The sequence below is a fragment of the Peromyscus californicus genome, unplaced genomic scaffold (assembly GCF_007827085.1).
Source record: "Peromyscus californicus insignis strain IS unplaced genomic scaffold, ASM782708v3 Scaffold_5__1_contigs__length_169319896, whole genome shotgun sequence".
NCBI classification, from domain to species: domain Eukaryota; kingdom Metazoa; phylum Chordata; class Mammalia; order Rodentia; family Cricetidae; genus Peromyscus; species Peromyscus californicus.
This window is the reverse complement of record NW_026294573.1, coordinates 109,319,664-109,332,008: the sequence shown is the minus strand read 5'-3', so window position 1 is coordinate 109,332,008 and position 12,345 is coordinate 109,319,664. Positions and strand designations below refer to the sequence as shown.

Sequence of the window (12,345 nt, the reverse complement as noted above, 5' to 3'; positions counted from 1 at the left end):
GCTTTCAGGTTTGCTGTTAAGTCACTAGTGTGAGATTTCTCCAACTTATTTATGTGGGCATTTAGTGTTATGAATTTCCCTCTTAGTACTGTCTGTTTTCATAGTGTCCCATAAGTTTGGATATGTGGTGTCTTCATTTTCGTTGATCTCTAGGAAGTCTTTAAATTCTTTATTTATTTCTTCCTTAACCCATTGTTGATTCAGTTGGATATTATTCAGTTTCCATGAGATTGTAGGTTTTCTGTAGTTGTTGTTGTTGTTGAAATCCAACTTTAGACCATGGTGGTCTGATAGAACACAGGAGGTTAATCCAATTGTTTTGTATCTGTTTAGATTTGTTTTGTGGCCAAATATGTGGTTGATTTTAGAGAAGGTTCCATGGGGTGCTGAGAAGAAGTTATATTCTTTTTTGTTAGGATGGAATGTTCTGTAGATATCGATTAAGTCCATTTGAGTCATGACATCAGTTTAGTCCTTTATTTCTCTGTTAAGTTTCGATTTTGGAGATCTGTCCAGTGGTGAAAGTAGGGTGTTGTGGTCTCCCACTATTAATGTGTGGGGTTTTATATGTGATTTAAGCTTTAGTAATGTTTCTTTTACATATGTGGGTGCCCTTGTGTTTGGGGCATAAATGTTCAGAATTGAGACTTCATCTTGGTGGATCTTTCCTGTGATGAGTATATAATGCCCGTCTTGATCTCTTTTGATTGATTTTAGTTTGAAGTCTATTTTGCTGGATATCAGGATGGCCATACCTGCTTGTTTCTTAAGACCGTTTGATTGGAAAGTCTTTTCCCAGCCTTTTATTTTTAGGTGGTGTCTATCTTTGAATTTGAAATGTGTTTCTTGTATGCAGCAGAAAGATGGGTCCTGCTTTCGTATCCATTCTGTAAGCCTATGTCTTTTTATAGGTGAATTAAGTCCATTGATATTGAGGGATATTAATGACCAGTGATTGTTCATTCCTGTTATTTTTTGGTGGTGATGTGTGTGTACTTCTCTTCATTGGGGTTTACTGCTGTGGCTTTATCTATTGCCTGAGTTTTCGACGGTGTATCTGACTTCCTTAGGTTGGAATTTTCCTTCTAGTACTTTCTGTAGGGCTGGGTTTCTGGATAAGTATTTTTTAAATCTGGCTTTGTCATGGAATGTCTTGTTCACTCCATCTATGATGATTGAAAGTTTTGCTGGGTATATTAGTCTAGGCTGGCATCATGGTCTCTTGTGTCTGCATTACATCTGTCCAGGTCCTTCTGGCCTTCAAAGTCTCCATTGAGAAATCGGGTGTTATTCTGATGGGTTTGCCTTTATAAGTCACTTGGCCATTTTCCTTTGCTGCTCTTAATATTCCTTCTTTATTCTGTACGTTTAGTTGTTTAATTATTATGTGGCAAGGGGACTTTTTTGGGGGTCTAGTCTGTTTGGTATTCTATAGGCTTCTTGTATCTTCATAGGCATTTCCTTCTTTAAGTTGGGAAAGTTTTCTTCTATGATCTTGTTGAATATATTTTCTGTGCCCTTGAGTTGGTATTCTTCTCCTTCTTCTACCCCTATTATTAGTAGGTTTGGTCTTTTCATGGTGTCCCCAATTTCTTGGACATTTTGGTTCATGACTTTGTTGGCTTTAGTGTTTTCTTTGACTGATGAATCTATTTCTTCTACTGTATCTTCAACGCCAGAGAATCTCTCTTCCATCTCTTGCATTCTGTTGGTTATACTTGCATCTGAAGCTCCCGATTGTTTACTCAGATTTTTTTTATTTTCAGCATTCCCTCTGTTTGCAGCTTCTTCATTTTTTCTATTTCCCTTTTCAGATCTTGGACTGTTTCCTTCATTTGTTTCATTGCTTTTTCTTGATTTTCTTTCAGTACTTTATTGTTTTCTTCCAGGACTTTATTGATTTCTTCTAATTTGTTTGCCCTTTCCTCTAGTTGTTTACAGCATTCTTCCCACTTTTTTGTCTTTTCCTCTACACAAGCCTCTACCTTCTTCATGATGTCATTCATAAGGCTTTTTTCTTCTGCTTCTTCCAATTTCTGATGATCAGGTCTATGTGTTGGAGGAGGGCTAGGTCCTGGTGATGCTGTATTGCTATTCATTTTGTTGTATGTGTTTCTGCCTTGATGTCTGCCCATCTCCTTGTGGTTCGTTCTTGGCCTTATCAGCACACTTGGTTCAGACAGAGCTGACAGATTCAGGAAGTCTCTCTCTCTTGTCCAGATGGGAGCTCTCTTGTCCAAATGGGAACTCTGGGCAGGATGGGAGCTCTTGTCCAGAAGGGAAGTCGGGGGCAAGATGGGAGCTGGGGGCCGGCCTCTAAGTCTCAGGAAGAGGCTGGGGGCTAGGGCGGATGGGTGTGGGGGCAGGGTCTGCCTAGGGTCTTGGAGAAGGGGATCCTTCCCGGTGGGGCTAGAAGGGAACCTGCCCGGTGGCCAGAACCTGGGGTCAAGTTGGGCAGGTCTTCCCCAGAGTGACTGGTGCCCAGGGATGGGGTCAGGTTCTAGCCAGGGCACCCACCTGTGCTCCAGAAGGGAAGTCCGGGGCAAGGGGCATTAATTTCTTAATGGAACTCTTAGAGTTATCATCCTTTTTTCTACTGTTGTGCATTACCCATGCTTTGTTCCTGCTAGGTACATGTTCTAACACTGAGTTGGGCCAACATCTTCAGAATCCTCTTTCAATTATTAAACCCCTTTCAAACTCTTCTTTTGACATTTCAATTTGTCTCTACTTGCCTTCTGGGCAAGCAGTTGTGTTTTTATTTTTATTTATTTTACTTTCTATGGAGTCATTTACTATTTTCCAATCCTAGAACTCTTCCATTGTATCCCATTAAAGGGTCCTTGCTTCCAGAGTTCTCTACCACTTGGTCCAAAGAATTCTTACTTCTCAGAGGAGACCTTAAATATTATTTCTTCACTTACTCAGAGATATTTTCTGTGTTCCTTATCAAAAACAGCACAACCACCTTTACCAACTATTATTGATTTTATTTTTTATTTTTTATTGTTACTTTTTCCCCACAGATCGCAAAATTTTCAAAAAAATGAATCTATGTATCTATGTATCTATCTATCTATCCATCCATCTACTATCTATCTATGCATCCATCCATCTATCTATTATCATCCATCTGTTTATCTATCATCATCATCATCACCTTTATCTATCATTTATCTATTTATCATCATCATCACCAATATCTATCATCTGTCTATCATCTATCTATCTATCTATCTATCTATCTATCTATCTATCTATCATCATTAGCACCATTATCTACCTATCTTTTATCTATCATTTATGTATATATATATATATATATATATATATATATATATATATTCATCTATCTATCTATCTATCTACCTATTGCCTACCTACTTACCTGTGTAGCAGGAATTTTAACAGGTCTTATTAATAAAAGCAAACCAGGAGCCAGGTATTGGAGTGAATGCTGGAAGATCAGAGAAGCAGAACAAGCCACAGCCACCTTACCTTGCCAATTCCTCAGCTGATCTTGTTTTCTCAGACTGGGAGCTTCTGGGTCCTCATCTGGAATGAATCTCAGCTGAACTGCTGCTCAAAAGCCTAAAAGCTTAACTGGCCAAAATCTTCGTTTCTGGTCTTCACGCCTTATATAACTTTCTGCTTTCTGCCATCACTCCCTGGGATTAAAGGCCCACTTTCTGGGATTAAAGGCGTGAGTCACTATGCCTGCCTGTATCCTTGAACACACAGAGATATAGGTAGATCTCTGCCTCTGGAATGCTAGGATTAAAGGCATGTGCTACCACTGCCTATCCTCTATGTTTAATATTAAGGCTGTTCTGTTCTATGACCCCAGATAAATTTATTAGTGTGCACAATATTTTGCAGAATACAATACCACCGCATACCTGTCTGTCTGTCATGTTGTTTTTACTTTTCTGTCAGAAAAATCTGACTTCAACCATTAACTCTATGAGGATAGGGAGGCTTAGACTAGAAATACACACATAACAATCACTGAATAAATTTAGGGACAATTTTTTTTTTATAGAAAGTTAACAGTAGCTCCAGTCTAACCTTAGTGTTTATCAGTCTTATCTTGTCTTTTCTGTTGGATTATCTCATCATTTTTGTCTCATTTGTGAAATATAGGTCACATCAGAGCATAGTTAAAGCTTTTCATCTTTCAGAAAATTTTCATATGTTCTGAGAATAGGTGAAAGATAATAATTCAATAAATGGAAACAGTTGTGTCTTGCAATCAGCCACATTTTACATGGCTTTCAAATGTATCTTCATTTACCATTGGTTCTACTGAATTATAGTTTGTAAGGTTTTTTTGGTGTATTATTGTCTTCTAACATCAAAAGCAAACCTAGGCCAGGCTGTGGTGGCACATGCCTTTAATCCCGGCATGCGGGAGGCAGAGCCAGGTGGATCTTAGTGAGTTCCAGGCAAGCCTGGGCTACCAAGTGAGTTCCAGGAAAGGCACAAAGCTACACAGAGAAACCCTGTCTCGAAAAACCAAAAAAAAAAAAAAAACAAACCTAGAAGTTAAGAAACATTTAAAAAAGAATCTTTACAGGAAGACAATTTTGAGGCAGTAAGCAAGCTATTCTAAGACATTAATTGTTGCTGGAGAGCTTCTCTCCAGGTCCCACCAAGCCCCTGAAGTCCCACAACCTACGTATAAAATAATCACTGAGACGCTTATATTACTAAACTGTATGGCCGTGGCAAGTTTTTTGTTATCTGCTTCTTCTATCTTAAATTAACCCATTTCTATAAATCTATACCTTGCCATGTGGCTCGTGACTTACCGGCATCTTCACATGCTGCTTGTCATGGAGGCATCTGGCAGTGTCACCCTCCTCAGCCTTCCACTTCCCAGAATTCTCCTCACTCCTTGTCCCACCTATACTTCCTGCTTGGCTACTGGCCAATCAGTATTTTGTTTATACAGAGCGATATCCACAGCAATTAATAATAAAACTTATAATTGAATTCTGAATCCTGCATTTACTTAAGTGTATGATATTGTTTTCTTCGAAATGTACTAAACTGTAGTTAAGTTGGTCAGTTGTGACTTCCTATTCATTGCTGCTGCAAGAAAGCTTTAATAAGTCTTCCTAATCAAGGTATTTTGAACTCCTTTTCCCCAGTGAATTAAATAACCTTTCTTTCTGATAAGTCAAGCTCATTCTCATGATTTTTTCACTCATTTTCATCTATTCAAAGACTATTATGCTAGTTTTTCTCATTATCAATCCAGTTCACTGTGAAACTGCAGCATCTTATTTTTTTATTTAACATTCTTCTGCTCTCCTTTCCTGATAAGAGCTAACTCAATTTTACCTCTGTGTAGGATGACACACATTATTCAAGGATCCAGTCAAATCAGGCAAAATGCTAGTCAAGAGATTCAGAAAATTTACAGGAAAGATGCCTAGCAGTGTCCAGCCTTTTAGAAATGGGTCCTTTAAATATGTGTTTAAAAATAATTTTTCATACAGTACATTCAATATATTTTGATCATGTTTCCCCGTTTCACTTTTTATTGTTTTTGTATGTGTTTGGAGAGAGAGAAAGAGAGAGAGAGAGAAAAAACAAAGTTTGGTAGATATCCAACTTTTTCTTATTGATTCTTTCTAAGATTCATCCCTGAAATAGAGAAGGCAATTCCTGCAGTTTCCAGTGAAATAGATTAATGCACAGGAAATTCTTCATTCACCAAATATATCTTTCACATAGTCCTGTGAGAAGGAGACTATTCATAACACTTGGAAGTCCTCAAAAAGCTGAGAGAATTTACTTTTATCCACATGTCATATAAGTTTGTTTGAGCTAAAGTGTTCACACTCAGGATAAACACCACACACATTCTGCTCTTTCACAGTCTCAAAATTTACCCTTGACATGCAGCACAGATGAGAAAGTTCCTATATGACACTAATCTAACTAAAATGTAATTTCAAAAATGTGGAAATGTAAACTATTCCCTTGAAAACTTATAAATGAGGTTAATTTTCTTCAGTGTTTTGTTGTAATAATTTCAAGGGCTCAGTAGTATACTTGAATATCTGTAGTGTAAACATTCTATGAAATATCAGAAATGAAATGACCTCTATCAACATTGTCACTTTTATTTACTTCCATATTAAAACATTTTACAAAATCCTATACACATAGTATTTTACTGGATATTTTTTTAGAAACAAACTGTGACTAATTTGGGACAGGCATCTTTCTTGTAAGTTTTCATACAGCCTCTATAGAAATCAGTGTGGAACTTCCTCAGGAAGCTGGGAAAGGTCTACCTCAAGATCCAGCTGTACCACTCTTAGACATATCCAAAGGATGTTTCATCCTATTACAGAAACACTTACCATATTCATTGCTGCTCTATTCATAATAGCCAGTATTTGGAAAAAATCTAGTTGTCCTCTAATGGATGAATGGATAAAGAAAATGTGCATTTACATATGGGATACTATTTTTCTATTAAAAATATAAAATCATGAAACTTGTAAATAAATGGATGAAATTAGAAAGAAATCATAATGAGTGAGATGCCCCAGTACCAGAAAGATAAATATGGTATATATTTGCTGATATATACATTAGCTGTTAATTCAAAGATTAAGCAAGCTACGGTTTATGAAATGGGCTTATTTATATATTTTTGAAGAATATTTATACAGCCAACATATATATAAACAAAGAAAAAGGTTATGAATGAATTTAAAAGAGAGAGCAAGTGGTGGTACATGGGAGGGTTTTGGAGGGAGGAAAGAGAAGGGAAAAATGAAGTAATTGTATTATGTATGTATATATATATATGCTATTGTGGAGCAAGAAAGATCTTTGAACTGACCTTGGTGAAAATAAATTGGCATCAGAGCAAACCACAACCAGAGGAGCCTCACATCCAATTTGGGTTGGAGTGACTTCTCAATGCCTCTTTTGGTTGACCGTTAATTACTTCCTCTTAATTTTAAAAAAAATCTGCTATAATTTTAATGAATGGATTCTCTATTCTTTTATCTCTTATCATAGATCCTTGTTTTACCACAGATTTTCTATTTGTAAATATAAGGAATGTTCGCTAAAACAGATCATGTTCTACACCATCAGATAAATCAACAAATTCAAATATATGGTGATATTTTATTTGTGCTGAAATGTGATTTTATTTGTTGTGGGGCGTTTACCCACCACCCCCACAGTTCCCCAGAGTTTTCTTGAGTTCGAGCAGCAGGAAATATTAGATAGAAGGATTTATTGCGGAGAATATCGCAGAGATAAACAGATAGAAAATAAAGGATAGCCTGGAGAGGGCCTGGAACCTATTCCAACGGAACCTATTCCAGACTGTCTCTGCCCCAGGGTTTCTATAGAAACGCCAAGGGGTGGAGCAAAAGACCTCCCCCCCAGCACAGCCAAATGCAGACCATCTCAGACACCTGCACTCAGGCCCGTGGTCCTAATCATCCTCTATGCAAACCTGCTGGGTAAAGCCATGAGGAACCCGAGAATGGGCTCCCACAATTTGTATGTTAATAAAGTTGCCTGGAGATCAGAACTAAGAGCAAGTCATTTAGCAGAAGTCCAGTGGTGGCGGCACATGCCCTTAATCTGATCACATGGCAGGCAGAATTTCTGTGTGTTCAAGGACACAGCCAAGCAGTGATGCGAACCTTTAATCTCAGTACGAACCATAGAGACCTGGAGGTCTGTATAGATAGGCAGTGACGAGGAAGTCATGTGGTTGGGTTTAGAACCAGTGAGAAGGCAGAACAGAAAGGCAATAAAAAGACAGGACACAGGAAGAAGGTCTCTCTCTCAGGGGAAGGACAGCAGCTAATGGTAAGATAAGGTGGTCTTAGCTCTTGGCTTCTGCTAGATCTCTGGGCTTTTAACTATTTGGCTCTGTGTTTCTTATTTAATAAGACTGTTTAGAATTACATCTACATAAATATTTTTAAATAACTTATATCTTATCAGATCATTGTGTAATAGAAGTAGAAATCAGTAACAAGGGCCACACAAATCAACAGATGGAATGTATAATATGTTTTTTGAGGCAGGGCTTCTCTGTGTAACAGCTCTGGCTTTCCTGGAACTATGTAGACCAGACTGGCCTTGAACTCACAAAGACCCACCTGCCTCTGCCTCCCCAGTGGTGGGATTAAGGGCATATGCCACCACCACCCGACTAAGGAATATTATAAATATAAATATAATATTATAAATAATCTTTAACACATGTACATACTATAATTCCATTCAGTTGTAAAGGAAACAAAAACCAAGGCATTCAAAGGAAGGCTGAACGGAGCTTCAATTCTTATGTTAAGATGAATATGATAGGTTTGGTACAGATGATACCACACTTTCCTCATATGTGGAATATCTGTTTATATCTATCTATCTGTGTATGCGTATGCATATACATCTATGCATATCTATACTTCATGAAAGTGAGAAAGAAATTGTGAGAGGGACAAAAATATCTTTAGGAAACAGGTCAAGATTAAAATAGGGTCAGTAATAGAATTCATTTGACAGGAAAGCAAAAAGGGATCTACTAAGTGAAAAAAGAGTGGGGGAGACACAAGAAGGCATTCAGATAGATGCCAGTGTTATGAGAGGGTGTGATGGTGCACATGAATGAAAATGTTATAAAGAATCTGCATTATGCTCTAACTTACGTAAACAATTCATTTCAAAAACTTGTCTAAGCCAGGTATGACGACTCATACTCTTAATCCCAGCATGCAATGAAGAGTCATGAGGAGCTCTGTCAGTTAAGGGCCAGGTGTTCTACATAGAAACTTCCAGCAGCCAGGCTACACAGTAAGATCTGTCTCATATAAGTATGGATTTGATAGCTCAGCATAGGTGAAGGACAGAGAATTAAATTTTCTCTCCTTAAACTTCACACTTGCAGATAACTTCAAAACATCTGGGCATAATTTGGCACATTCAACTAGCTTGATAAAACATATTTTACTTTGAGGCTTTCTACCTTAATTTTTAAAATATAGATTCTACAAAATCTTGAGAAAGATAAAAAAAATGCTGAAAGTCTTGAAATTTCTTATTGAGCTATTAAATAGTGTAAAAGTGTAACATTGAGTTGACAGACAGCTCTCTTTTCACAGATTTAGGGACATCATGTATTTGTTTAGAGTGTGTTACTTTTCAATTCTATTGTATTCTATTGCTTGGAGTGAACTTACACATTCTAAAAATATAAGCAAAGGGAGAACTGCTGTGCAGTTCTTTGCTACTTAAAAAATGTAAAAGAATGCCTTCTAGCTAAAATAAAAATTACAAGAATGAGAAAATGGGCTATAGTAGAACTAATTCTCATAAATTTCAAGAGTATTTGAAATGAAATATTTTTCTACTGAAAGAAACTGATGAGTGGAATCACATTAAACTCTTCTGAAAGTGTAAGTTCTCAAAGAAGTTTTACACTGACAGAGAGTCCAAGGATGTCAGCTTCCAAAAGCAGAGACTCAGTAATTGATTCTTTGGGAAGACAATATGTAAAGCTCAACAAAAGCCAGTGCGATTTACCTCAAGATTGCTTCTTTTTTTAGAATATTTTATATTTATTTTATATGCATTGATGTTATGCCTGCATGTATACCTGTGTGAGGGTGTCTGATCCCCTAGATTGGAGTTGCAGACAGTTAAGAGCTGCCATGAGGGTGCATGGAATTGAACCCAGGACTTCTGGTAGAGCAGACAGTGCTGTTAATTTCCAAGCCATCTCTCCAGCCCTCAAGATTGTTTCTTTTTTTTTTTTTTTTGAATTGGGTTTTTTGTTTTTAACTTTAGCATTCTGTACAGATAGAAGTAAACGTAAAAGTGAAAAGTTTAAGATTCAATTTGTAATGTAACACCTCCATCTTATTTCAATGTCAATTAAAAAACCAAAACAAAACACACCAACCACTATGAAAACACACCAAAGAAGATCATAAAAGAACAAAAAACAAAACAAAACATTTCATAACGAATGCTATCCAACTCTAAGGAGAGCTGCTTCCTGGTGTCTTCACATCCTTCTCTTCTGGGTACTTCTATACAGCACATTGTTTCCTCGGATGAACGCATTCCCGTACTTACTCTTCAGCTGTCCACTTACATACTCTTCCATCTGTTCCAATGCTATATTCATGTAGCCATCCAGGCAGGCCAGGACCCCTCGATAATCCACTCCAGAATTTAGTTTCACCACAACTGGCCGTCCGATGATTTGCTTTAAGAAGTCACTAGGGGTTTGCTTCCCTAGACTCATGTTTAACAAACTTGGGAGGCCGGAAACCAGATTTCTGATCTCCTCTGCTACTTAATCAGCTGTGCAGCTTGTAACTATCACCTCTCATGTCCCCAGGCTCATCTCGCAGGCGGATCCGGAGCCCTCCCAGGACGCATGCGGCGAAAACCAAAACCGCCCCCATCAAGATTGTTTCTTAATGTCTCTTCTGGATCACTGTATAGTCAACTTGATCGTATCATTTGTGAAAACTAAAAATGTCTGCACAAAGGCAGCCAAAGTGTTTGTGACTTGTAGATAGCCACACAGAAAAGCAGAGCTTCTTTTTTTTTTTTTTTTTTTTTTTTTTATCATATTGCTCTTCCTGTCATGGTTTGTCTTGGAAATAGCCAAATTTGTAGTGAATAGTAATAATCTAGACATAGGGTAAATGTCTGTGAAACACGCACACCATTTGTTATTCTTTTTCTAAGTATCTAATTTTATACACCTATTTCTTTGCCATTACAATTTGAGGTTGTCTTGATGGGCAAAGAAGTTGCAGATGCAAGAAAGACCCTGTTAACTGAAAGCCAGTCTGTGGATAACTTTCTTAAACTCTGTCTTTTATTACAAATACTCAGGGATCTAAGTTATATGCCTGTGTATAGCTAACTACCTGGTAATTAAATACATTTTAAAATTAATTTTATATTTAATTATGTGTGTATATGTCATGTGAGTGTGGGTTGTCTAGTCTCTCTGAAATTCAGATTTTTCAATTTAGTTAGTAACTGCATTTGTAAGATGGGTTTATGGTATCTCTGAGGGTTGTTGTAAAACATAAATAAGTTTTCTAAGTAAGCACTTAGCATAATACCATGTTGTGATGTCCAAGTAATTTAATAACAGTGGTGTCCTCACTGCTGTGGACAATACTTGTAACACAATGAAAGAATTGGTAAGCATGTTCACATACAGGGTTATATTAAAAGCCAGACACTCATGAATCAACAAACAGGACAGAGTTACATTTTAATAAAACTGCAGGAAACCAGGTTTTGTTTCAGTTTAGACATCATTACTGATTCTTAATAGTACCCAATAAAGTAGTTGACATTAATTTAAGATCCATGAAGTGTAAAACTATGGCAAAGACATTTAAAGCACCCAAGTAAGGATATGAACACTCATACATGTGAACACTAAGACAAATGGAAAGAAAACTATATTCCTTCACCCATCTCAGAGTCTGCCAGGTCACGGACGATAAAAGGAGAGCAGTCAGAATTTCTTGTTTGTATACACGGTGTGCTTCGGCCTTCTGTGTCATTCTTCCCGTCTTCTGCTTTTTGTTTTCCTCTGTAAGAAAATGTGGCCGGGCGGTGGTGGCGCACGCCTTTAATCCCAGCACTCGGGAGGCAGAGCCAGGCGGATCTCTGTGAGTTCGAGGCCAGCCTGGGCTACCAAGTGAGTTCCAGGAAAGGCGCAAAGCTACACAGAGAAACCCTGTCTCAAAAAAAAAAAAAAAAAAAACCAAAAAAAAAAAAGAAAATGTGTGGAATCCCACGCAGGACTGCACACCCAAATTCTACTATCTAGGCAGATACCTGTTAAAGGTGTAAAGGTGGTCTTATTTTAAAATATTCCTTTATTTTATCAATCAGTACATTACTTGGCTTTGCTAAAGTTATACTCACAAATGAATAGTTTCATAAATAAAATCATATGTCTGGGAAATAAACACTTTTACTTTATTGTCATTCCAAAAGAAACATTGGTTTCTTTGTCATTTCTGAATCAGGCTCTTTAGTGGGTGTTTAGGGATGGGTTTGTTATCTCAGAGTCACAGTCTTTCTATGACAAAAATAAAGAATGAACACTTGCTTATTAATTACTAATACTATCCTAAATTGAAAACAAATAGCAGTATATTCAGAAAGTCTTGGGTATTAGGCAACAATTTAGTTTATGCATAACTCATAAATTCAGGTGTTTTCCATCTGTCTTGTAATACATATGCACAGAAAGATTCCACTTAAAACACTGTTTTCATGAAAAATATCTACAGTGATGTTGCCCTT

At 37.2% G+C, this 12,345-nt stretch overlaps 1 protein-coding gene across 1 annotated transcript; it reads right to left on the bottom strand.

Annotated features, from left to right (window-relative positions):
- Positions 1-9,962: 9,962 nt before the first annotated feature.
- Positions 9,963-10,406, bottom strand: LOC128097181 (U6 snRNA-associated Sm-like protein LSm6). The gene has a single exon (XM_052717475.1). It carries the CDS (start codon positions 10,301-10,303, stop codon positions 10,061-10,063), a length of 243 nt encoding a protein of 80 aa, XP_052573435.1. The 5' UTR covers positions 10,304-10,406; the 3' UTR covers positions 9,963-10,060.
- Between the last annotated feature and the right edge of the window lie 1,939 nt (positions 10,407-12,345).

What these genes read in the sequence shown, in the direction of transcription:
- LOC128097181 (XM_052717475.1), bottom strand. Translation starts at nt 10,303, where the DNA reads ATGAGTCTAGGGAAGCAAACCCCTAGTGACTTCTTAAAGCAAATCATC.